This window comes from Mastomys coucha, unplaced genomic scaffold (genome assembly GCF_008632895.1).
Source record: "Mastomys coucha isolate ucsf_1 unplaced genomic scaffold, UCSF_Mcou_1 pScaffold23, whole genome shotgun sequence".
Lineage (NCBI taxonomy): Eukaryota > Metazoa > Chordata > Mammalia > Rodentia > Muridae > Mastomys > Mastomys coucha.
The window spans coordinates 81,295,722-81,322,478 of record NW_022196906.1 but is presented as its reverse complement, the minus strand read 5'-3'; the positions used below and the strand labels follow the sequence as shown (position 1 = coordinate 81,322,478).

The following is a 26,757-nucleotide window of genomic DNA, read 5'->3' as shown; positions in this document are numbered from 1 at the left end:
TGGTTCCTGCAGTTTTTGCTTGCTCTGCTGCCTTTGTGCTTGAGTACTTCGTCCTTGGCTGTTTTCTTCGCTGGGTACAAAATACTGCCCATGTTCCTTTGGTTTTCCCCTACCTCTGTAACAGATATCAGAATTGTGTGTACTTTCCGGCATTTGTTTCTTGGAGCCACCCTACTCCCAGTTATGTGGATCCTATGCCTCCTGAAGGACCCTTTACAAACGCCACCTTCTTAGGAAGCCCTCCTTCCTGAGTCAGGAGCTTGCTTGTTCTGTGGCTGTTTATCTACATGTGTAATTCCATGAGAGTTCCTGATTATCAATGGAGGCGCTATCCATTGGAGGCTGTTTCCTACCCTATCATCTGAACACATAGTCAGCTTGCAGTTCGTCGTTAGTGGTCCCATCTTCAATAGAGTTCACTTAACTCGTCAGATAGCTCAGGAACAGACTGTGGCAGGGCTATAGGCCGCACACAGGTTTGTATTTGGTTGGTTAGTTGGTTTGGGTTTTTTGCCAGTGGCCGAGCTGTGAAAATTTAACTCTCTTATGATCTGTCTCTGAGCATTCTTGTAGAACCTAGGCTACGTCTAGATGACATTTCTGTAGTTATTTCATCTGTTATGTGCTGTTTCTTTTGTCTTTTCCCCCTCAAGTTAGTTTAGTATAGTCTTATATAGAGATTGTATGGTTCTACATTCTCAGTAGGGGAGTTTTTCAGGCACTTTTGGCTACACAGCCTGAGTTGTAGATGACATGACCTCTCTGGATGGTTAAGGGCAAGCTGCGCTCCAGTGTAGCTGTGGTTGAACAGCTTTTGATGTGAGATTACCACATAGCAGTTTAAAATGCCCACTCTCACGTATAGCTGGGGCCACCCTCTATTGGAGGCTGAGAAACCTGCCCCATAGCTGAAGGGCTGTGCCAATGCACGGCCTCTCCCTAGTGGGCACTGTGTGTGTGCTGCAGGCTGCTTCTCCAAACCTGTGCTTTCTCAGGCTCAGCACTGCCGAGCTCCCCACTTTCCGTAAAGCTTCCAGTGCTCCCTTCCTTCACCAGCACCTTCTTCCCCATCTTCAGGCTCCTTAGCCAGCCTTTGACTCTGAACTTGCCCCTTTGTGGCCCCTGAGGGCTATCTGAGGGAAATGACCGGTAGGCAATTTTAGAAATAGGAGCTAAAACTCCATAGTCCATAGCCAAGTTCAGTCAACACAGAATAACATTCTCTAGTACCTTTTAAATCACTTTATGCTTGTCAGATTCTTTTCATTAATTGGTTGAAACCACATTTTGATTTGCCTTCTACTTATTCTGATTTTAAGAAAAACAAGCTTTAATAGTTAACTCGTTTCTTTTCTGTATGTTTGTGCTTACATGGGAACTTAAGTGAAGGGTGAGTACGCAAAGTTGCTTTTGCATTTGGTAATTACTAAAAAATGCAAACACAAAAGCACTTGGAATTCCATGTTTGGTATTTGGAATTTTGAAAATTGATTACTGTCCATGCATGTCCATCTTGTACATCTATGTCTTCATTATGTATTCTTTTCTTCCCCCAAGGTGACTAGCAAGGATTGTTTTGCTTCCTTTGGATCTTGTTGGATCATAATTAACAGTGTCTCCTACATGTATAAATAACCCTCTTAACTTTCAGAAAAGGATATTTTCATTAGGTAAATAAAAGATTTTTCTCCTGGTTACACTGCAGAAGGCCAGGGAAAATTTTAGAAGGAGCATAAATGGTTTGAAGATATTTTCTTTGCCATTCTGCACCATTACAAAACTGTTCTAACACTGTGACAATGTATATGCAGACACAAATATCTGCTGTGACAATCCTAAACCAGGCACCAGACAGTGGTGGCGCACACCTTTAGTCTCCACACTCTGGAGGCAGAGGCAGGCAGATCTCTGAGTTAAACTCCAACATGGTCTGCAGAGTAAGTTCCTGGACTGCACAGAAACCCTGGCTTAAAACACAGCACAAAACAAATAGGCCGCTAAGGGAGACACGAATGCCATTTGCTTCTAGTACTTCCCATCCACTGGTGTGCATTGAGTGAGTGCGGTACTGTTTGACACACCTTTGTAGATTCTAAGAGTGAAATTAATGTTATTCTCCATGTGGTATACTAAGTGTTGAGCTGGGCATGTAGGAAACCCCGGGTGTCTAATTTCCTCTTTTGATAGCTTAATTTTTTCCATCTTTAAAAGAAACGTTGGCAACTGCCATGTTCATGGAAGCAGCCAGTAGGCCGGTATGAAGCGTTTTGGAGTGTTTGCTTAGATTACAATATGGATAATATTCCTTCTCATTTCAAATTGCCAGTACTGCATTAGTTTTCCCACCTTGATGTTATAGACTTTTGTAAGGCCTGGTTATGTTTCCATTGCAGTGATAACTACACAAGCAGTGCAGCTTAGGGAGGAAAAGTGTATTTCACCTCACAGATGACGGTCAATCCGTGAGGGAAGTCATGGCAAGAAATCAAGCAGGGCAGGAACGAAAGCAGAGGACAGGGAAGAGCACTGCTTACCTGCTCAGACTGCTTCTACCTTATACCATCCAGGGCCACCTGCTCAGGGTTGGCCCCACCCATGCTAGACTGGGCCCTCCCACATCAACTGTTAATCAAGAGAATGCTCTGCATGCATGAGGCATGTTCACGATTGAGCTACCTTTTCTGAGATAATTCCATCTTGTGTCAAGTCAACAAAAAATCCAACCAGGACACTATACAGGAAATTATAAATGAGTATTGGTCTGCAGTAAATGCCCTTGCCTATACGCAAAATGTAGTAGCATTTTTCTCATAAAGTGTCAGTGGCAAATATGTAGGATGGAATATCGAGCAAGAAATACTCAAGGAGCAGCAATTTATGACCTGTGGGAAAGAACTAACGTGCGGTCCCATGTGTGCTTTTTCAGGGCAGGGTTGAATGTGGACCAGAGACAAGCTCTGGGTTCCAGACAGTTTTGGAGCAGATTTTAATCAGTGATTAATGGCCCCATAGAAATACCTGTGAACATATGTCAGGTAAAGGCCAGATAGAGTCAATGGGGACAGAGGTCCACTCATGTTGCCAGCTTAGTTCCACTAATCCACTGAGCTATCTCATTAGGCCAAGACAATTTCTTAAGACTTTGGCTCACTGGTGACTTTAGAATAAGTAAACAAATACATTCTTAAACTTTTAAATTGATAACCCCCTAATGTCAGATGCTGTATAACATGCTCAGGTAATAAGACAGCAGGAGGTGTTCTTTCACCTCAAAGAACTTAGCACCCAGTGATGTTGATGGGTAAAGAGAGATAGTTGGAGTGTATAATATAGCTGGTGTCCTATCAGCTTAGTTGGAGTGTATAATACAGCTGGTGTCCTATCAGCTCAGGAGAGACAGCCCGTTCTCTGCTTGTCTGTTTAATCCATGGGGTCACTCCAGGCATCACTAGGAAGAGTGCCTTGTGGGATTTAAATGTAAAGGATGATTGATGGTACCAATTAGGATTTTCTTTCACACAGCTTGAAACGGAGTTATTTAACAGCAGAGGGCAGTATTCTGTCAGTTTATGTTGAACTTGCTGTGAGGTAGGAAGCTGTTGCCAGTATCTATGTGTTGGCTGGCAAATATTTCAGTTGCCTTTTTCTTTCTTTCTTTTTTTCTTCAGTACTTTAAAGAATTGGCTCATGATACTTGACTGAGAGAAAAAAAGGGTGTTTCTTTGTTTCTGCCAAGTAAACATTGTTTTTATTTTTTTTAGGTTTTAATTTTTTTCCTTTTTATTTAATTTTTTCATATATTTAATTTCCTTCCCTTTCTGTAAGGATGAAGGAAATGATGTAAGTGGGGGGAAATATCCAAAAATGCATGAGACCTCAACCTTATGGTGTTCTAGATTCTTTGGTTCTTAAATCCCTTTCTGTAGATGCAAAACCAGAATCACTTCATGTTAGCAGAGTCTTTGAAATGGGAAGTTACGGGCTTGCATCCCGTAGGAGAAGCTGGCATATGGTATCTGTGAATAGATGAAATTCGCATAGTATTGGACAAAATCCCAGCTGCTAACCTTGGTATTTGCTCCGAGCTGAGGGACAGCCATCCTTACCGCTGACCTGACTACCACTACCGTTAGAGTATGTTTGCTTCATTTTGTCTTATTGTTCATTTTATGCTCTCCCAGGTTAGGAAAGTGTGAGTCGCAGTCGCGCAGGCAGATGTTTCACACATGTGGCTGTCTGCAGCATGTGCTAGAATCAGTGCTAACTGTAGAGACTGTTGAGTTCCTTAATCAGAACTAAGCACTGGCATTGCTCTTCTCCAAACTCCCACAGGTTACGACAAAAACACGGGAACACGTTTCTCTAGAGCGTTTCCATTACATGCATGAAAATAGCACACAAGCAGGTGTGTGGTTGCGCGTATTGGGCTTGGCTCATTCACGCGGCTCACAGGGATCGTGTCCATTTTTCTCTAGAGCTCCTTCTTTTATTGCATAACAGTTGAAACTAAGTGAACTGCAATGTATGATTCTGTTTTTGAGCTTCCTAGCTTTTGAAATAACAAACAGGTCTCAACTTATGTAGTGTGCCTATTCATAAACTTTGGGTAAGTTTTAGAAATTGAAATTTGAACTGTGTCTTTTGGTGGACATAAGCAATAAAAATGACTCAAGAGAAGATACTTTTGAATTTAAGACTGTCCGCTAAGAGATTGTAAGTCAGTGGAAATATTGGGGAAAAGACATCGCTGAGCAGTAGACAAGCGTTCTAAGCTCCTCTGTTGCTATCACGAGCTCTGTGAAAATAATCTAATGCCGGATGAAGTCAGGCACATTCACATATTATTTTCCTGTATTTTCTTTAGATCTGGTGCTCCCTCTCCATTAAGTAAGGTAAGCCAATTTGTTTCTCAAGTATTCTCTGTGTATTTATACTGCGATACAGCAGTCATTGTAACACACTCTCAGGACTTTTCTCATCTTCCAGAAATGAAAAAGTCCAGAGTCATGAAACAGTAATGCCCACACCTCCTGACCTCGGTCCCTGGAAACCACCATTCTTTCTCCATCTATAAACTGGATACCTCATCCGAGTAGATCCAGACAGTCTGTCCTTTCATAAGTTATTTGTTTTACTTAATGTCTTAATGTCTTGGGGGCTCAGTCTTAGCTTCAGAAGCCAGGATTTTCTTTTAAGGTTGAATAACAGTCTTTTATACACATGCGTGCACACACCACCGGTTTGTTCATTTTTCCTCCAAGGAGTATTTAAGTGACTTCCAGATTGTCAATATGATAAACAGTACTGACATAACTATACTGTGAAGTGTCTGACTGAAGACTGGAGAGATATATCAGTGATTAAGAGCAATTGTTGCTTTTGCAGAAGACCCAGGTTCAGTTTCCAACACCCATACTGCATAGAGCGGCTCACATCCTCTTATAATTCGGGGATTTGACGCCCCCCTCTGGCCTCTGTAGCCACTGCATGCACATGGTACTTTCAGACAGTCAGGAACACACATACAAATAAAAATAAATAACTTTTAAAAGTATGAGTAAAAAAGAAATATCTGCTTGAGACTCCACCTTCAATTTGCTTAAGGTATGCATCTAAGAGTAACGCAGATGGATCACTTGATTTACATTTTTGAGAAAAGATTAAGTTATTTTTATATGTGATTTGGCTTTCTCTTAGAACCCCAGTTCTTAAACAGATGAGATTTTTCTGACAGCTGAAAACATACATATATCTGTATAATGTTTGATAATTAAAAACTCTCTTCACATATTATGATTTTGTGATATAGGTCTGCACAGGGTGCTGTGTGCATTTTAATTATACAGGGAGAAAATGTTATTAGGTTCCTTTGCCCCAGGCATGCCTGCTGAAGCACTCTTAGTAATTCCTTCAGCCATCTCTCTCTGAGCCAATGAAAGGGCAGGATTACGGCTTCCCCTGAGGAGGGCATGAGCTCTCACAGCCTGCACTTCACATCTGCCGCTGCGTTTTATAGGCTGCGTTTTGTAGGCAGAGGCGTAATGGGTGTGCTTTTCTTTGACAGATTTTCACTATGTAATTGCTGCCATTACAGACTCTCGGGGATGTCATTGTGACCGTGATTCCCAAATACTATGTGCTCTGCCAGTGGCTGGCTGTTTAAGTTCTCACAAGGCCTGAAAAAAAAAATAAGCAGAAATCTTTTCGATTTTTCTGATGCAGAGACAAACCATTAAAACCATGTTGCCTGTGTGAAATTTTCCAGCTCGTGACTCCTTAGCGTGGCCGACTCAGGGCTTCCTATAGGACAGTCTCCGTTTGTCGCTGCTGTTTGTTTTTGAGGTCTCCCGTTACATTAGAAGCTCTTGGTACAAGGCATTTGTTTTAGGCCCACCTTCATGTCTGCATTAATACTGGTGGTATATCTGGTGTCTTTATGTGCTCCCTGTTACTTTATTTATGTAAATAAACTTCTAAGTCTATTTACAAATCTTTCTTAAAAACTGAAGTCTTTTTTTTTTAAAGCATGGAAAACGATGGAATATTCTTGGCTGTATAGCTACTGTTTTCTGATTCCCTGTTGTGCTCCACTGGGAAGCCTTTACCATTTTGTCACAGAGGGAGGATTTATTTGTGATTTTCCTAGCATCAGTAGCCATACTGTGCCTATGTTTCTCTCTCCATAATGCTCAACACTTGGCAGCTACATAATCAATTGAGCTTTGATGGCATTAGGTATTTTGTAGCATGAGTGAATCCTGGGCATTCTTGCAATGGCAGAGTTTCCCATAACTTTCTTATCAATCCTTTGTTTTAAAATGATCTTTAGACTTTAAATCCGTTGTATTTGAATCTACTGGCAGATACATTTTATTTCCTGGAAAGTTAAATACACCAGATAAAGTAGAATTAGAATAGTGGTAGTGACCACAGAATCTTAATTTCCTAACACATAAACTATTAATACCTCTTTAAAAATTATAGGAAACAAGATATTTTTGCGTGCGTGTGTGCGTGCATGCATGCGTGCATGCTAGGTTTGATATTAGGTGACTTTTTCATTCTAGGTCCACTTTACCTTTCCAAGATAAAAATCTCTCGGACATGGCTAAACCGGCTGGTCAGTGGTATTCAGGGTTCCACCTATCTCTGCCCCGAACCACCAGTGCTGGGGTTTCACACCTACTATAACACCTGGCTTTGAATATAGGTGTTTGAGGACAGAAGTCAGGTCCCTGTGTTTGCATAACAAGAACTTTACCAATTGAACCATCTTCTCAGCCCAAAGGTTAAGATTTTAAAATCTTTATTTCACAGTGTAATAAAATATAGTCATATCCTCAGATTGCAGTGACTTGAATATTACTTGTGAATTACTCCCTGCCAGCTATGAAATATTTAAGTTAAATGCCTAGATGTTGAAGTTTTCTGAGAAGATATGAAATATATTTAGGTTGAGAAGGAAAAAAATAATGGTTTTATAGCAGTTGTCACCATTGATCCTTTTTGAAACCTAGTGTCCTAATAATTTTAAGTTTAGGAAATATGTTTGGCTTTATTTTTAAATGTACTACTAGGAGTCACTTTGTTAGACCGCATATTTTAGCAAAAATGTATATAAGTTACATTTAACTGATCAAGCTTGGGGTACATAGTGATTGTTATAGTTCTTGATTTCAACTTCTCTTGAGCTTTTCCTCCTATGAGGAGTTGCAGAATAAATGTTTGTAGGGTCATGGGTCTACAGACCAAAGCCCTGCTGCTCAGTGAGATCTAGATGCATTTTTGATGTGCCTGTGTTGTGATCTTCACTTTCAGTCTTCTCCAGCCACAACTGTTACATCTCCTAATTCTACACCAGCTAAAACTATCGACACGTCCCCGCCAGTTGACATATTTGCAACAGCATCTGCGGCTGCGCCAGTCAGGTCAGTTAAGGAGTATGTAGCCAACTTCTCATTAGTATTCTGAATTGCTTCTTGTTGTATTCTTATGTACTATACTGATGCCAAACAATTTCATCAAATGAAGTCCAGTCCTGATACTATGTGACTTGGGGTTATTTTTGCAGTGTAAAGTGAGTTCTTTGGGGCTCTTAACTGAGCTTGTATCTCTTAAATCCTTCGGGCGACCTATGCTGTGACTTGTAAATTTAGGGAAACATCCAAAAGAAAGACTCATATACTGCAGGTCCTTTTTGGGTTCGATGATATGCAAAATATCTAATAAAATCTATTCTTCCTGTGAGAAACTTAAAAGGTGTTTCAGACTGCTGCAAAATTGTTAACAGGTAGGAGGCAGAAGCCTGTAGTCCTAGCACACAGAAATCTGAGTTAGGAAGCTCTTGAGTTCAGAGCCAGTCTGGACTCTATAATAAGTTAGGACCAGACTGGGCTGTGATAAAACTCTGACAGTTAAGTACACCTTACATCTATAGGCTGGTTGGTTGGTCATGGAATGAACTCTGTGAAGGGAATAGGAAGAGCCCAGTGGAATGCTCTTCACCAACTCTGATACACCCGTCTGCCCGGTAACAGGGAAAACAGGAATGACTGAGATCTCACAACTCCCTAAAACGAGTCTCCAACCCAGAGAGGCTTCTACAAATAATGTTTTTGGGTCAGATCTTTCTTTCCCCATGAGAGATTCTAGCCTCATTTTGGGGTGTCTGGGACTCTTTTATGAATGCAGTCTATTCAAAGGCTTCATGTTTTTTAGAGGTTTCAGTTTTAAGCCGTTATGAATATACATATCACTCCCGTGTTTACTGTGTGCTAAACATGCTTGTTTCTGCTGCTTATGTGTTAGCAAAACCAAGTGCTTTCTGCTGACACACCAAAATAAATTATTTCTTAGGAAAATTTTGATTAAGCTCTTCTTATTTATAATGTTTTCATTTGTGTGGTGCTAGGGTCAAACCCTGGATCCACATATGCCCCTGATTAAGCTCTTAGTAATAAATACATTTCCCCTTTCTGTTATTTAGTCTAACTGTGTTTACGTCTATTACTGAAGCAAAGCCCTCAGGCCTTTGGAAGCAACAGACTGCTTTCTTCAATAAAATATTGCTTAGCCTTCCACCGTGTATAAAAAGGATAAAAAGGAAGCCTGATGTCAGATGGGGAGCCTGAGCCTCTGAGGGCTAGAGAGCTTGTGGTCAGTACTCCTCAGACCTAAGTGTAGCTAGGAATCATAGGAGAGCTCATTACAATAAAGGTCCTGGTGACAGAACAATGGGATAAGCCTGAACGGTTGTACTGTGAATAAGATTCCAGGACACTCAGCATTTTGAGCTCATGCTTTAAACAGTAAAATTTAGGCTTATTTGGAAGGTGAGCCTGCCAAGAGGCAAACTTGTTGTATTATCAGCTGGTTTGGGAAAAAAATTAATTAATTATTTTATTCATTTTAATATTATTTGCTTTGTGAATTCTTAGGACAGTTGTTTTTTTTTATTAAAAAATATTATACCCTTGTGGGGCAGTGGTGGCGCACGCCTTTAATCTCAGCACTTGGGAGGCAGAGGCAGGCGGATTTCTGAATTTGAGGCCAGTCTGGTCTACAGAGTGAATTCCAGGACAGCCAGGGCTACACAGAGAAATCCTGTCTTGAAAAAAACAAAATAAAATAAATACCCTTGTGGTTATGGGTGTTTTGGTTTGGTTTGGTTTGGTTTGTTTGGTTTTGGTGTCCTGTGGGATTTTATCCAGCTCATCACCTATTTTTGTAAATAAAGTTTTATCGAGACAGAGTGTGATGATTTGTTTCTACCTTCTGTGTTGTCAGTGTCTTACCTCTGCTATAATGGCAGAGTTGAGGAGTGACAGAGACCACCTGCCCCTCAAAGGCCAGCCATCTAGTCCTTCACAGTGACTCCAAGCCTTGGTGTATACCACACAAATCTTTGATATTTTCTGCGCACGTCTTTGTTGTAAAACCCCTTGCGTTATAATACTTCAGAGTCTGATGGTGAAGCCTGCTTTCCTTCCAGCTCTGCCAAGCCATCAAGCGATCTCCTTGATCTTCAGCCAGACTTCTCTGGAGCGGCTGCTGGGGCAGCAGCACCCGTACCGCCGCCTACTGGGGGCGCCACTGCGTGGGGAGGTGAGTGAGCCTGACAGGCCTGTGGACTGTGGGGCATTTTCTGTGGCTGTTTTCATTTGGGTTGTAATTATTGTCTGTGCGTTCTGGTCATCAGCACTGCTATTAGAAACTTGGTGGGAAAATTTCTCAGGATGGCATCAGCTGATCAAAGTACATATCGTGAAGGACACAAGAATTCCGCATAATACAGTTTAAAAATTCAAATAGCTATATACAATCTAAAGTTGAAACAAAATAAGTATTTTTTGTGATTCTAAGACCTTACTTTTAGTAATTATTTTCTAGAAATGGATACCTTAGGTTAGTCCCTTCCAGGAATTTACCAGGTTACTCTAAGAAACATTAAGAATTTGGTTTAGTCAAATGTAGTGCCTAGGTTGTAATGTTGTTCACATTGTATCTGACTTTATGAAACCGAAATCTGTTATACACTCTCTACCCTCCTTTGTATCAGAAAGGGGCTCTTCTACACTGGTTGGCTGAAAAAAAAACACAGCTAGCATTTCAGTTCCAATTGCTTCACAAGCTCAGACAAACCAGCTTCTCATCAACGTTTGACTAAAAACATTTACAACAAAGTAAAATTAAAGTGACTTCTTCCTCTTCTCAAGGCACACAGCAGCATCTGCGAGTGCTATGCTCTACAATAGTAGACTTCCATCAGAGTCTCAGAGTTTAAGGTATTGCACAACTGAGGAAGCAACATGGTGGAAAGCTTAGTAATTCAAAAGAGAAAAACTTAGATTATAGCACTGGCTTGGGGTGTTTGAGGAACCGGAATTGACAGGAATTGGCACAGGCATGTGAGGCTAAGGTGACTAGGCTCCATAGAAAGCTGTTGGTATCCAGTTAGGCAAGAAAACCCATGCCCTTTAGGTTACTTTTCCTCCCAGGCAGAAAATATTTCTACTACTATGAGACAAGATCTGTAATTTAATAGAATATTTCAGACTCAGTGTCCTTAATTAACAGTAAGGAACATAGTCAAATGAAGGTACATTGCCCTAGATAATTAAAGTCTCTGGGTGAGCTTATTAAAAGCATATTTATTAGTATAACAGAAGTACATCCTGGCTAGGAGCTTTCTCTTTAGGAATGGGGAGAGGAGGGGTGCCATGTATTCGCCATGTTGTTGCAAAGCCCATAACCAGAAATCCTAACCATCCAGACTACACAGTGGAGAGTCCCAGTGGAGGAGTTTGTCTGAGCAGTGGCAGCATGCTGGGGTCAGGTGGCAGAACTCAGGCCTGGAGGCAGGAAACGGCCCCTGGTTCCACTCCTGGCCCTTGTCTACTCCTTCCTGAGTCTGCCTAGCCTTGAGTCTTTATAATCGTTTCATTTTATTACTCAGGGGTTTGGTAACAAAAGTAAAAGAAAGATAGTAGCTCAGTCCTAAAGCGGACAGCTAGAAATGTGAACATTGTAACCATGTAGACGCTCTCCAGAGTCAGCTGCGAGGGCTACAGCTGTTAAATGTTTAAATACGTTTGCTCCTTAAATGTTAACTTTATTGCCTTTCAATTGAGAAAGCAAACTATTGCTGGAGCGCCTGCAGAAGGCCTTTCTTCCTGGGGGCACTCACCTGTTCTCTTCTTTAGCTCTTAAATACTCAAGTTTGCTTTATTAATGATTCTTTGCCTTTCAAACATGATGTATTGTGTGTTCCTGTTTGATAACTTTTCAGATCTGTGCCCTCACGTCAAATTTTCTCAGCCGTGAAATTCATAAAAACTTTAATAATAGAATGTTTATAATTAAGTGTTGATTTTAGTTATAAATTCATTGGGTTGTATAAAAAGACTTGGATATTACATGAATGTATTATTTTTGTCATGTGTTTAAGTCATAATGTGTTCATATTTTAATCAATTCTGCTGCTCTTTAACAATTTCATACACGTATAAATATATTCTGATAATATATAATATATCCCACCCCACAACTCACTCTTACCTCTTCCCCATATGTCTTAGTTTGCTTTTTATTGCTGTGCCAAAAGCAACTTGGAGAGGAAAGAGTTTACTTCAGCTTTCTGGAAAGTCAAGGCGGGAAGCTGGAAGCAGGAAACCATGGAAGAGCAATGCCTCCTGGCTTGATCCGCATGCTTTCTTAGGCCAGCCAGGACCATATTCCCTCCCACGTCAATCATTGACCAAGAAAATGTCCATATGCTTGCCTATAGCCCAATCTAATGCAGGCATTTTCTCAAGTGAGGTTCCCTTTTCCAGAATAGCCCTAGTTTGTGTCAAGGCGATGAAAGCACTAACTAGCACAGCATTCTTACTGGCGACTCTGTATCCCAACCAGACCTTTCCCCAGATTCATCACTTTGGTTTTGCTTTGTGACTCATGTAGTTTAATTGGCACCATCTGTATGTGATTTAGATCAGAACTATGCATTGGAGTCCAGTGAGGTCACATGAGGGTACACTGCTGAAGGCAGTGACTTCCCGTCTCTGATATCTATCAGTAGCAAACAGTTCAGTATTGAGATATAAGGTGACTGAGCCCTTCCTCCAGTGCCTCACTGTTGAGAGATTTCATCTTATACAGACCCAGTGCAGGCATTCACAAGCTGTTGCAGAGTTCATGGATGTGGTGGCTTACTACTGCCTGATGACAGCTTTTCAAAACCCTTCTCTCTATCTGCTAGCTTTTACATTCTTTTCACCCTCTTTCCCACAGTGCTCCTGAAGTCTTACAGGGGACAGAATAAGTACTAAGCACTCATCTGTTACTTATTCCCAGTACCTTGTATATCCATGAATCTTGTGCATTGACTACCATTCACTGGAAAGAGAGGCTTCTCTCATTAAGACTGATAGTAGCATTTGCCTGTAGGTATAAACATAAATATTTATAAGGTAATTGGCTTCTAGCAATTCAACTAGACAACAGTATTCAGTTTCCCCCTAAGGCCCATACTCTCTGGCATGTGGGTTTTTTTTTATTATTATTATTATTATAAAATTTACAGTAGCAGGCTGAGGTACCTTCTGTAGAGCGGGCCTTGAGTCCAGAGGCAGTTGGTTACCCTTGTAACTATACTACTACCATTGCACAAGTGTTACATCTTGCCTGGCACATTGCCTGGGTAAGTCTGTTGTTTTTTCTCCCCTAGCAACTGATGTAGTACCCTCCAGGACTATGAAATCTAGCCAGCAGGGAGGGATTTTACATCTCAACTCCAGCTTGATTTCTCTAGATCATACAACCAAGGTATATAGTGTCTTATTAGATAAGAAGGGACCTTATTATCTAATACTGGTGGGAAAGCAAGAGGAATAGCCAGAGTCCGTCTTGCCTGGGCTCTGGTGGTCTCCTTCACTAATAACTTGTCAGGGGGCATCCCACCCCAGCACTAGGTGGTAGCAGGCTATTTTTCTTAAAACTCCTTTTTTTAAAAACTAAAGTACATTTTTTAAAAAATTTGGTTGCAAGATAATAGATTTCCTGTGACTTTCTCATAGCCCTTATTTTTTAGGTTAGCCCTCCACCTCTACTCTCATCTCCCACCAACTTCACTCCTACCTAAAGCTTTCCATCTCTGTATTCCTCCTCTGTCTTTCTATTGCCTACATTACACTGTATCCCCAATGGCCTCTTTCTAGTTTCCTGGTTTCTACAGGATCTCAATAGGATGTTCACACTTGTTAGTACTAGAACCATTTGGTGACTTTTACCACTACCTTGAGGCAATTTATTTTTTCTTCTAACCTTCCCCAGTAGGTGGGGCTCACCTCACAATCATTGCAAAGCCGGCTGGGAAAGCCTTGGAGTAGGCCTGCCTGCCTGGTTAGACAGCTTCTCAGACACCCACAACTAAAGCAGTTAATACTAATGAGCTGGGGTTTGGGGGGACTGATAATTAAATCTCAGTTTCTAAGAAAACTGAGACTTGAGAACCTTCTCAAATGAAATGGGAAAGTGGTCCTCACTTCCCTGGGTTTCTCCTGGAGTCTGCTGGAGCTGAGCATGAGGCTTCCTTGTAGATGCATGCGCCTCATTTGACTAAGTAAAGATTAAAATCAGTTTACCACTCTGGTTTCCTAGCACCAAGCCACATCTGCTTTTGAATATTATAGAATTAAAATTAAATTAAAGCTTGTTTGAATGTTTCCTCCCTCACCTTTAGTGAAAGGATTTCAATATGTAGAGTTGAAGTCCATGAGTCCTTTGGTCGGGTTACAGCTATTGACACATTTCCATTTCAGGAGACACACTGTAATGATTAAGATTTTTATATTAGTATAAAACAATAAAATTTCAGTAAATTTGTATTTTAATAAATCTAACTTAAATTTACATATAAAATTAGCTTTTAATTGGTTTTTAACAAGCCCATTGACAAAAAAAAGACCAGAGATGTTTTGGATCCTACCTTTGCCTTCGTAAAAGAAAGAATATTTTCATTTATTCATAATAAATCTGTGTTTTAGAAGCACAAGTAAATGAGTGGTTTTGAGTGTCCTATCTAAGACCTAGAAAAGCACACAATTTCTTCTTATACTTAAGATAAAATTTCTGCGTTTTGAGAAATATAAGATTGTTGCTAGGGTTTTACTAAAATTAAAATTAATAACCAACATGCCTTTGAAAATTAATATTCTGAGATAAGGTAACTAATGTTTTCCATGTGTGTTGTTAGTTATAATGCTAGTGGGTTTTATGATCTACTTCCTACCATGTTAAGAAAATCTGGGGTGTGGAGTCTGTGTGCTACAGGCTCACACCTGACCCTGAAGGTTTACAGGCGCTTTGAAGTAGGCTTAGCTTTCCTTATGGAACAGTTGATGTGTTCCAGGGATAGGCAAACCTTTTAACTAAATGAGCACACTTAATCTTCACAGTCAGTTGAAACAATCCAGTTGTAGGTCACTGAAGAATGTCAGCTCCTTTGTTATGAAAATAACATCCTTTTGTTGCAGTGAATATTTTCTAGCCATTTTTATAATGCAAAAAAAGGCCTTTGATTATGTATCTCTTGTAAATGAGTTGAATCTTTTTCTTTAATTTGTGTCTGTGGCTCAATCCTTTACAAATCATGGTTTCAAGACTAATCACGGACCCTGTTATTAAGAAAGATCTGCTGTGATGGTTCCATCACCTTGACACAAACCTCATTAATGATTGGTATTGAGGCTGCGGTGGTCAGTACCACCCCTAGACGGGTGGTTCTGAGTTATGTAGCCTTACTGGGCTACATAGGGAATCCAGTCTCAAAGATGGAGAAGTGGGAGATGGGAAAGAAATAAAGAATAGTCAAAGAAATTCTGCTAATTACAGATGAATGGCATCAGTCACCACCACAGATGTGGGCCAGAGTCTGGGGATAATGAAGGTGAAAAGCTCCATCTTTTGGGATATAGATTGGGTTTTTCAGAGTTATTTGAGACTCTTGGCCTCCCTCACCCCGTTTTTTCATCTGTAAAACGAATAGCTTGGTCTAAAGATTGCCTAGGGTCTTCCCCTGCTTGAAAGTTCTGTGGTGAGAGCTGGTAAAGCTTTGTGCTCTGATTACAAACGGTCTGGGAAGTGCAGAGAGCTCAGGTGAGCCTGCCCCTTCCCCGCTTGCACACTGACACAGTCAGATATTTCAGCTGAAACTCTTTATCTCTTCATACGCTGCCACCACCTGGACATCGGTAGACCTTTTGGGAGAGGGTGAGTAAGCCTCGTTTTTGACCTTCTGTGAGAGATGTCCGCAGCTGTCTTCCTGTGGCCTTCAGGAGTCTGGTCTATCTCCTGTCCTTTCCTCCTCTCTCTTTTGCTCTTTCTCTGGTGAAATACAGATTCCTTGGCTGCCCTTGCCTCTGTTCCCTCTGAAGCACCGATTTCAGACCCGTTTGCACCAGAGCCTTCCCCTCCTACTACAACCACTGAGCCTGCTTCAGCTTCTGCCTCAACCACCACAGCTGTGACGGCTGTCACTACGGAAGTGGATCTCTTTGGAGGTTAGTCAGTCACGCCACTACTCCTTCCTTCCTTTCAAGATGGCTGACACACCTGAGACCAAAGGCATCTGAATTGCCTTAGACTATGTTAACAACATGGCAGAGTGTAAGTACTTTTCCAGTGTTGGTTCATATAAGCTTGACAGTGCTAAGCTCATCAGCTCCTCTCCCTGTAGTTTTGGCACTACTAGAGCAGAAGTTGTGGCCCTTTGAGCCCAATGGATTTTACATCAGGATCTGAGTTGCTGACAGACTCTGGCCCACACATGGCCTCCCTGCAGGGCCTCTGTAAGTGATCCCCAGCTTCTGACACATTTAGGTGTGGCTCTGGGACTAGACTCAAACTGGCCCAGAGAATACTTAAAGATCATGAGAGAACAATCCTAGCTTAAATAATTTCTTAGCACTTAGACCAATGTATCTAGACCTGTATCTGGATAGATAGATAGATAGATAGATAGATAGATAGATAGATAGATAGATAGATAGATGATAGATAGATAGATAGGGATATTGGGAAATATACTATAGATATACTTGTATATAGAGATATAGATGAGAGGATTTAGATGGCTCAACAGAGAGTTGACTGCCATACCTACTTCTGATTGTAGTGTTCCAGTAAAAGGTAGGGTCATCTTGACTTTGGAACGTTGAGAGGCTGTCTGAGCGGCACTTGGCATGCTGATTAAAAACAGGTGCAGATCAGTTTTGGAAAGGATTGTTCAGAAATAAGCTTTCCTTGTAGATGCTAGGTCTGAGACCCATCATTATGCCTCACAATACACTCAGACACAAAGAGCGTCAGAAGCCAGTTCATCCGCATATTTGCATCTGAGTGGAGCCACTATGCAAACTCAGAGAAGTATTTGGACCCCCGTGCACACATCTAGGGGTGTTAGACTCATTAAAGTTTCATGTTTCTTCTTTACTGTATAGCATATTTCCCAGGACATTTTGTAAATATTGTAAAGAAATTAAAAGAAGCAAGTGGTGGTAAAGCCAGGAGATGTTTGGCAGGCAGTGGTGGAATCAGTGCATTCCCCTGGCCATGAGCACTGCCACAGTTACATGCCATTCTGCTGTGTGCAGTGCCCTGGGCTCTGCAGTTATCCAAGACAAGTAGCCTTAGCTAGATATAGCATTTCTGCTGCCGTTTCACCAAAGAAATTGTCTGTCACCTTACTGTGTCTTCACTCCGGCACAAAGAAACTTGCTCCTTGAAGAGCAGAGAGAATTCCAGACCTTTCAGGTTTGCCTAGCAGGGACTTCTCAAAAGCAGAATGTCCTTTGTCGGTGTTGTGCTTTCTTTCAAGGTTAAAAAAAATAAGTTATAGCTTAATTTTTTAAAATTAACTCCTTCACCTTCCTCTCTTTGCCCTGCCACTGGCATTGAGTCTGAAGGTTTCTCAGGCAAGGTCAGTGGCAAATTTGAACTGATCAGACAGCAGTTTAGTACTGAAGCGCTTCTGTAACCATCGCTAGTTAGAGATTTATTTTTTCAGTCCATGTAAAAGGAGCTTGGTTGCATCTCAGACATTAGGCAGGTCTGCCTCGCTTTCCTCTTAACATTCCAGAATCATAAAGCCCCGGATGCTTCTTTAATTGCTGTTTGAACCATTATGCTGTTTGTGGTTTCTATCTGTCAAGTAGAGAAATCTGCACTTCTGCCAATGCTATCTCGGTGACATTATTGTTTCCTTTAGATATCAGTCTTAAGAAGGGGCACTGCAGAGTCACAGCTGCCCCATGTTTTCATCATGGCCCTCTGTCCTCTAGCAAGGACACGAGTGAAGCAGAGCCCTCTGTAAGTCTCATCGTGGCCTTTATTTTTCTGCTTACCTCTGTGAACTGCCTCCTGACCTCAGACCGCTGGGAGAGCTCTGTCCATCACAGTTGGGTGTGTGTGTACCCTGCTGCCTCTTTTACGGTCTGCAGGTTTTTTTTTCCCTAATTTGTTTCATGTTCTTTTGTTTTGTTTAAAACAAGTCATTTAGGGCTATCTTAAATAAATTTTAAGCTTAAATCTCCGTGGCCATTTTGTTGGCCACTTTTAAATATTTTAGATCTCTAAGATGGGATACGAATTCGAACTTGAGTAAAGGTACCAGCTACATTGATTTGAATAACTTTAAAATATATTTTCACATCAGATATGCTGGTCATACCCAGGAGGTTCATGGAGGAGGAGAGCAAATTTGAGGCCAACCAGAGCTATGTAGTAAGTTCTCGGCCAGCCTGAGCTACATAGCAAGACTCCATCTCAAATATATATATATAAATATATATAAAGGGCTGGTGAGATGGTTCAGTGGGTAAGAGCACCGACTGCTCTTCCAAAGGTCCTCAGTTCAAATCCCAGCAACCACATGGTGGCTCACAACCACCCATAATGAGATCTGACACCCTCTTCTGGTGTGTCTAAAGACAGCTACAGTGTACTTATTTATAATAACAAATAAATCTTTGGGCTGGATTGAGCAGAGACTGAGTAAGCAGGGTCGATTCCCAACAACCAGATGAAGGCTCACAACTATCTGTACAGCTACAGTGTATACATAAAATAAATAAATAAATCCTTAAAAAATATATAAAAATTCTTATTCTATATAATATTTATAGCAATATAGATCTCCCTAGAAATAAGCATAGTAAGTTTTAATTTCAGAAAAATACAGCTATGAAACTTCATGAATATAAAATATTAAATGTTAAAGTTTAAAACAAACATCAGAAGCATTAAAAATCTTTGTCTTTTAGTACATTAAAATGAGAATTTGAAAAAAACATTCAGAGTTAGCTCTGTGAAATGTTTTATTATTCTCTGTGAGTAGCCCATCTAAGTTGCTATATTGTCTTTTCTGATCGCTATTTACTTTTATTTTTAATTTTATTATAAGGTAAACTTTTAAGAAATAGAACCTGCTCTCTGTGGTCATACAGAACAGAATTCTAAGAATGCTATGCTTTAAGTTTCGATATAAGGTGCACATAACTGATAAGTGATAGCATTCCTCTTTTAAAATATCCTACTTGGGGGCTGGTGGGATCGCTCATGGGAAAGATGCTTGCTGCCAAACCTATGGCCTGAGTCCCATTCCTGTCACCCATGTGATGGAAGCAGAGGACAGACTCGGGGGGCAGGAGGGATGCCTTTTGCACATTTATGTCTTAGGGAAAGATTTTGGTCAGAGTTTAAGAAGTTCGTAATGTGGACGGCAGCAAGGGCTCTTCTCTTTAAGAAAAGTTTTGATGGGAGTCAGTAGTTGCATTCCTAATGTTTAGTCATAACTAACAAAAGCAGCCTTGAAGAGACATGCGGTTGATGGGATAGAAGGAAATCTCTCCTGCAGGGTAGCTGTTACTATAGGTTTCACTTGTACATAAGCAATACCGAACCTGAAGAGCCTAACCTGAAAGGGTCTGCGGGGCCTGTTACTAATGCGTTCATCCTAGGAGCAGTGAGCGGTATGGAGGATGGAGCATGGTTTGTCACTGTTCAGTCTAGTGGTTGAACGCATAAAGCTCCAGCAGACAGTAATGCACCAAATCCCAGCTTGGCCTTTTACGGGTTGCATGACCTTGATCAAACTACCCATTATTTTTTTCAACTGAAAAATGTAAGTGTCATATATTCTCGTGTGCAGCAAGATGCTTTACGGTGTGCGTGTGTTATGGAATGGCTAGATCAAGTTCTGTGCTGATTCCCATCCTTTTATGTGGGTAGAACACTTGAAAATCTCCTAATTCTGGCTCTCTTCTTACAGAATGGAAGTAATAAAAGGTACCATCTAAACTAGTTACAGAAGTTAAATTTTAATAATTTTCAAAAATATGTCTTCCTTCCCCCTCGCCCCCTCCTCGAGCCACTGGTCTCAGTTCTAGGTATACAACCTTGGAAAGAAAGACCCCTGAACCATAGCAGAATAGTGAGAAGACGCCTCCCATCCTACCCTCTGCCAATCATGTTTGACCAATTCCTATTAGTGAATGAGGGTCAGTGCTCTAGGACACACCAGTAAAAATCCATTGGACATAAGGAGTAGCAGGAACACGGGGGTTGATCCCATTCTCCAAAGGCTTTGTCTTCATTCTTGCAACAAAAGACTCTACTTAAGCCCCATAATGAATGTGGTTTGCTGTGGGTATGCCCTGGGAAGGGTTTGCATCCCTCAGCCATCAATGTATGTTTAGGGTTAGGATGTAGTGTGCAAGGCTCTGGGTCCTACCCCTAGCACTGGAAATGTATTTTATGAACTGAGCCTGCTGCTAGCATGTTAATGGGGTTCCTTCTGTATACAATCCACCTGTAGTCTTAAAACATGAAATTATATTTTTAATCTGTTGGAAATAGATCACTTTCCAAATAACTAGAAAATATAATAATATTTGAAAACAATAAATGTAAGTAGAGATGAAGACATTAAGCATCATGCCCTGGTTTGGTTAGCTGTTTATCTCTTTGACTCCTTTTGTACCTGACGAGTCTTTCCACGGTTACTGAAGACTTTTCTGAACACTTACCAAACCTTTCAGGTTAGCATTATGACTTTTTTTGTCTGCACTAGACTAATTTTAAATTCTAAGTATTTATTTATATAGCCATTGTCTATTTAATATTATTTTCATACAGAGAAGTCATTGGATTTTTCTGGAAGCCACCAGTCAGAGGTATAAGAGAAAAATGCAGCAAAGAAGTGTTATCTGGACATGAAAGTTTAATGTCTTAAATTACATAGTAAAGTTATTTTGTGTTTTAATTTTTGCATCCATTAATTTCTAATGAAACCTAAAACATGCTTTTTAGAGCCCTTATACAATGAGAATCTTGTTGGATCATGATGGCCTTCAGTGGTATCTGCATACCACCATTCATGTGTTAGCTTACAGGGAGATGCACAAAACAGTAATTTTGTGATTACCAACAGTGCATGAGACATTCGTGTTGTATAAGGGAGCTTCCTTCACAACTTAACTCGGTTCTTTTACTATATTTTCTTCTCTTTTTATTCCTTTAATTTCTGTTATTTTTAAAACTGCACCCAAGATGCCTTTGCAGCTTCTCCTGGGGAGGCCCCTGCAGCATCCGAAGGGGCCACCGCACCAGCTACCCCAGCCGCAGTGGCTGCAGCTCTTGATGCATGCTCAGGAAATGGTGGGTTTACACATGAGCTAGTCTGTTGTTTTCCTGTCCTAATGTGAAACCTGCATAGTTAGATGTGGCCATATGTTTTTCTAACTTTGTTTTCTTATTAGTGTAAACTCATTCCTCATAACTGAATAAATAATGCCAACACTTAAAACATTAAGACAATGAAATGCATACTTATCAAAATTGGCAATTCCTAAGATTGACAATTTTTCTTAGTGCAAGTATGCTCTCTTAATGTTTTCCCCCCAGTAAAGCATTCTTTATGATATTGAGTTCAAATATATTGACATGTTTTAATGAACTTTCAGAGCTACCAAATTGCCTAGATTAAGTAAGGGTATGAAAAATAATGACCCCTGGACCAAAACCATAGGCTGATCTCACAGCACCCTACAAACTATTTCAGCTTGAACTTGCAGTACCAACTGTATATTCTTTCTTCTTTAGAAAAACATCCCAATTGCTAATAAGATAGTAGTGAACCCCATGTGACCTTGAGGCCTAGCTAGTATGAAAATGTGCGTGATGTGTCTTCTTACCTGTAGTTACGATTCTGTTTCCTGCTCCTTCCTGACTGATGCTGTGTGTGTGTCTCCACTTTCCTTTCCAAAAGACCCTTTTGCCCCATCTGAAGGTAGCGCAGAGGTTGTACCTGAGCTGGACCTCTTTGCAATGAAGCCGCCTGAGACCAGCGCTCCTGTAGTTACCCCTACAGCTAGCACAGCCCCTCCAGTTCCTGCAACTGCTCCTTCACCTGCTCCCACGGCTGTGGCAGCCACTGCTGCCACCACCACCGCCTCTGCTGCAGCTACCACCACTGCCACCACCTCTGCTGCTGCCGCTGCCACCACCACCGCCGCCGCCGCTCCTCCTGCTCTAGATATCTTTGGTGGTAATTTGTCACTGTTACTCAATATCTCTCATCTGGTGGCTTGAACCTGGTCCTGTAATGCACACATGACTCCTATGCATGAAAGCTGTAGTTAAATGGTTCTCTACAGTCCATTTGCTACTTAACCCAGCATTCTTGTGAATGCTCTGTCAAGTGATGCTGTCACAGGCTTGATTTTCAGACTGAGTGAAGGCCTGTGTGTTCTTGGTCTTAGATTTGTTTGATTCTGCTCCTGAAGTTGCTGCAGCACCTAAACCAGACGCGGCTCCTAGCATAGACCTGTTTGGCACAGGTAAAGCAAAGCAATGGTTTTCTTCAACTCTGTTTGTGTAGATGTGTCCTTGGTCCAGCCCTTTATAGTTGCTGTGATAATGCGTTTGTCAGACGTGTGACTCTGCTTTCTGCTTTCTGATACTTACTTCTGCTTGGTTTTGGTTTCTTTCACCTCTGGAAGATGCTTTTTCCTCTCCGCCACGAGGGGCCTCTCCGGTGCCTGAGAGTTCTCTCACTGCTGACCTCTTATCTGGTGAGTGTTTCTCCTGGGTCAAGCCCTCAGAGCTCTCTCCATAGGGTCATGGGTGGAGGAGCTCAGGTAGGGAAAGATGATCTAATATCTTATAGGTTTATCTTACATGCTTTAAGACTCAGAACTCACCTAAAAGGAGAATCTCATTCCCTAGTCCATCAGCAGCTGGTAAAGGTTGATATTTCAAATATGAGGTTGCCAAAGAAAAGAGATTCCATTTCCTACTAACTGTTCTACTGTTGAAGAGTCAGTTTTTCATCTGCCTTTCTTAACTGTTAAGATTTCTCACTCACTTTCTGTAACTGAAATCTTGAGGCCATTGTCCGGGTCTGGGTTCCCTTGTGTTGAGGATGACCACCATGTCCCCTGTTCTTCACTGCAGTGGACGCGTTTGCAGCACCATCTTCTGCATCCACTGCCTCTCCTGCAAAGGCGGAGTCCTCGGGTGTCATAGACATTTTTGGGGGTGCGTATCTCTCCTCTTTCAGCACTTGTGTCGTCTGGCATCTTTTGTTCTGGGTGGACTCTCCTCTTCCGTTCTAATTCATTTTGCTTCTTTTGACTCTTATGTTGCTTTTGTTTCTTATGTGTGAACCTAAGTTGTGCAGTCCTTTCCCATGTCTGTGCCACCGTCACCGTCATCCTCATGGCTCCTCACAACTTTCAGTGCATGGTCCAAGGAAGCCAGAGCGTTCTCCATGGGACATCTTCTTGTTTTTAGCCCTTTGTTCATCCTAGTTTTTAATCACCTGTTTAGAGTCCCTCTCTACTGCTTCCTCAGAGATCCTGATCTATTGGCTACATTAACACTCTCAAGTCCTTCAAAGCAATATAAAGCATAAACTAGGTAATTCAGAATTGAAAACAACCCAGTTAGATGTCAGCGTCCAAATGCCATGGAGTTTATTTACATTGAATTTAGTGTCTTTAAATGTTTACAGAGAACTTGGAGATTTTTTTTTCTGATTTAAATGTTTTCTTTTTTCTTCCTTTATGTAGTATTTGAAAACAGAAAGGTACATTGATTATATCGATTGGTTATCTGTATGCATACCTGTAAGCTGAAGTTCTTTGTTAGCAGTAAACTCACAGGAAAGAGACAGGTCTGAACTAAATCATAAGTATCCATAAAAGTGAGTGTCTTTGGGCTAAAGCATTTTTGCATGTTGTACCCACATGGATTATCTGTTGTCACTGATGCATCCTGGCACATACCATGCTGCATATATGAGGGTACAAAGAAGTCACAGATGTTGGCTGATGTGCTGAAGGTACACAGACACTGAACCCAGACATGTAAGTACAGGGAGTGCTGCTGCATTGCGCATATTAAGTGTTTAGAAGCTTAAATGGGAAGTGAGAAATTCTGTTTTACCTTCATCTAAAAATCTCAATCCTGTTTTTTTAATAAATGATGGACTCTAGTTTGAAACATTTAGTCATTTAAAAAAGTCTACATTTTAATCATTTAGTGAGACACTAGTTGTTAAACATTCTAGAACTCTCATGAGAGGATTAAACTCTAGAGCAGAGAGCATTGTGGCACACACCTCCAGTCCCTGCTCTTGGGGAGGCTCCCAATGTAAACAGGAGCTACATATTAAGACTCTATCTAAGACGGTTAAAATAAAGCAAACTGCTTAGAGCCCGATTTAGTTCACCTAGTCGTTTCACATACCCAGGAGGCAGGCTCTCCATATAGAATGTCACGTATGTGCATGTCTCTGCATGTAACACAGTTGGATTGCGTAGTCACTCACTATTTGACCCTCTTACTTTCTTGCTGCATATGGATAATGGATAGATGCATTTGGAAGTAGCGCTTCTGAAACCCAGCCAGCACCACAGGCTGTTTCTAGCTCATCAGCATCGGCAGATCTACTAGCTGGTAATTGATTCCATTAAAATGGTATTTTGTAAAAAGTTAAGTTTGGATATAGTTTTATAAGTAATAGATACTACATAAATTACAAAATATTTTTAAATTTTCCCTTCAAGGCATGAAATTGAAGATGATTCAGCATTAAATAATAGAAGGTTTATTATTTCCTAGATTTTATTAAATTAGTCTTAAACCTGTATGTAAATAAGCCACCCCTATTGATACTCCCAATCTTATTTTCAATTAGCATGTTTGCTTCTATTTGTCAAAAAGGTAATATGTTTTGTGTAGCAATTCTGTCATATACTGACTGTTCATATATTTTGGAAGGACTCTAGTAAGCTATGCTGTAATATATTTGACAGTTGGTTTTATAATACATGAGTCACCATAGAATAAACCATTATAGATTTTTCCTGTTGAATTGAAATGTTGTGACATACATCATGGACTTTTTGACAAGCTGATTATTTTTCTATCTGAAAACACACACAGGGTGATCTCAACTTTCTAGTAACTAGATAGGCACAGTTTATGAGGATCACTGCTTATTGCTAAGACAGTAGGGACTGGTTAAAAGAACAGTTTGAGGACTTGAACACAGTTGAAACCAAGAATGAGCCTTCCTTGAGGTCAAGACAACATCAAACTTAGAAAGTGGCCAATTGGAAGACCCCAGCAGAAGGCTTAGGCCCAGCTTAGCTCAGGAACTCAGAGTATGCTAACCTCACTTGGATTTTGTTTAAGGGAAGCACAACAATAGTCTAACAGAGAGGCCTCTTGATGCTCAGTGCAGCTTTTAATGTACCCTTAGTCACTAGAGGGGATGGATTTTGTTCCTTGGGGTGGCAAGGAGTTAATTAGTGTGAGTCTCATGAGCACCTGGAAACCTCCGATCTAGAACTCCCAGTATAAATACCCCAACAGCCATGTGGTCCTTAAAGAGTAACTGGTTTTGATCAAGTGTACCCATAGTTTACAACCTAAGAGCAGTGTAAAACAGGATCACTTTACCGAGTGGAGTAGGCCGGGGAACGTGCCAGTGTTCTCAGACTTGTGATGGGAGAGCCTAAGAGCCCCCTCCACACCCCCATCACTGATGCTGTAGGAAAGTTCCCTTGTGGTCACATGTTTCCTCCAGGAACAGGAGGAAGTACAGGCACCCCCACTTTCTTTCTATCAGTAATTCTGCCTGGTGGCTTCAGTTTCTCCAGCGAGGGTAGCTCTTTCATTTCTTTTATATGCCCTCTGGCTCCTTGATCCAGTCAGGTACTCCTATTTGCCAACTCTTGTCACAGTGACTGCTGTGATGAACCAGAACCCCACTTTGATGTTGCTTTGTCTTCCAGAAGCTAAAATGTAGCATGAGGCACACACCTCACACAACCCACCACTGCTGACTTGAGACAAGGCCTGCCAGGTTGCCTGGCTTTCCTTTCAGCCTAGATGCATTTCACAGCAGCTTCAACTTGGCTAGATGCTTTCAATCTCTTATTAAACCAATACATTCAACTCAGATTTCTAAAATCTTCAGTAAGATTTTAACAGGCCACAGAAATAGCATAGTTTCCAGGTTCCTTGGTGAAAATGATCCCACTGGTTTTTAAATGAGATGATTAATTATACATCTTTGGCTCTGGAGTTATGGTTAAAATCAGTTGTGCTGGCTACCTGAAGAACTCTAAGAAATCTTTCTTAGATATCAGCTGGTCTGCCATAGACCGTACTGGTCACAGAACTGTTCAGATCCACTAAGCAGGAGGCTGGCCACAAGGCCACACTATGTGTTCTAGTGTTATTAGTCCATGGTACCTCACTGAGTCCTCCAGAGCTTTTAGAGACACTGTTTCTAAAAGAGCCTAGAACATTAGGAGCTGGAGCAAAAGCCAGGGATCTTAGGGAAAAGCAAGCATTCCAAGTCAGCAGAGTCCTAGGGATGCCACAGGATCTCTACCATCCCTGGAGATTAAAGGATCTCAGTGACAGAGTTCCCAAAAGGCTCACATGTCTCTCACACAAAAAAGCTTAAATTGATCAGTTGACCTGTGCAATCTAGAAAAGAGATTAGTGACAAACGTTCCAATGTCTGTGCATTTTTAAACACAGATGGTTGAGTCTACTCCTCCTTCACCCGCCTTTTCTGATGACTCTGGCAGGGAAAATTACATGTGAAATTATGTGTTTCTCTTGGCCTCCTACTTAAATAAATTAATGTTCAGTGCAGACAAGTTTGCATAGGTATTACGG

General features: G+C 41.1%; 1 protein-coding gene across 9 annotated transcripts in view; it reads left to right on the top strand.

Annotated features, from left to right (window-relative positions):
• The window catches only part of Snap91 (synaptosome associated protein 91), a 113,915-nt gene that overhangs the window by 66,700 nt on the left and 20,458 nt on the right, over nucleotides 1-26,757 (top strand). For 6 of the 9 annotated variants that reach the window (XM_031346228.1, XM_031346233.1, XM_031346234.1 and 3 more), the window contains 12 exons: nucleotides 1,385-1,390; nucleotides 4,865-4,892; nucleotides 7,819-7,928; nucleotides 9,992-10,104; nucleotides 15,754-15,768; nucleotides 15,897-16,058; nucleotides 21,106-21,213; nucleotides 21,824-22,102; nucleotides 22,317-22,394; nucleotides 22,557-22,628; nucleotides 23,011-23,094; nucleotides 24,433-24,516. In XM_031346228.1, the coding sequence (XP_031202088.1) occupies nucleotides 1,385-1,390; nucleotides 4,865-4,892; nucleotides 7,819-7,928; nucleotides 9,992-10,104; nucleotides 15,754-15,768; nucleotides 15,897-16,058; nucleotides 21,106-21,213; nucleotides 21,824-22,102; nucleotides 22,317-22,394; nucleotides 22,557-22,628; nucleotides 23,011-23,094; nucleotides 24,433-24,516 (1,139 nt within the window). The remainder of the gene's footprint in view (nucleotides 1-1,384; nucleotides 1,391-4,864; nucleotides 4,893-7,818; nucleotides 7,929-9,991; nucleotides 10,105-15,753; nucleotides 15,769-15,896; nucleotides 16,059-21,105; nucleotides 21,214-21,823; nucleotides 22,103-22,316; nucleotides 22,395-22,556; nucleotides 22,629-23,010; nucleotides 23,095-24,432; nucleotides 24,517-26,757) is intronic. The other 3 variants (XM_031346235.1, XM_031346237.1, XM_031346231.1) reach the window with 2 other exon arrangements.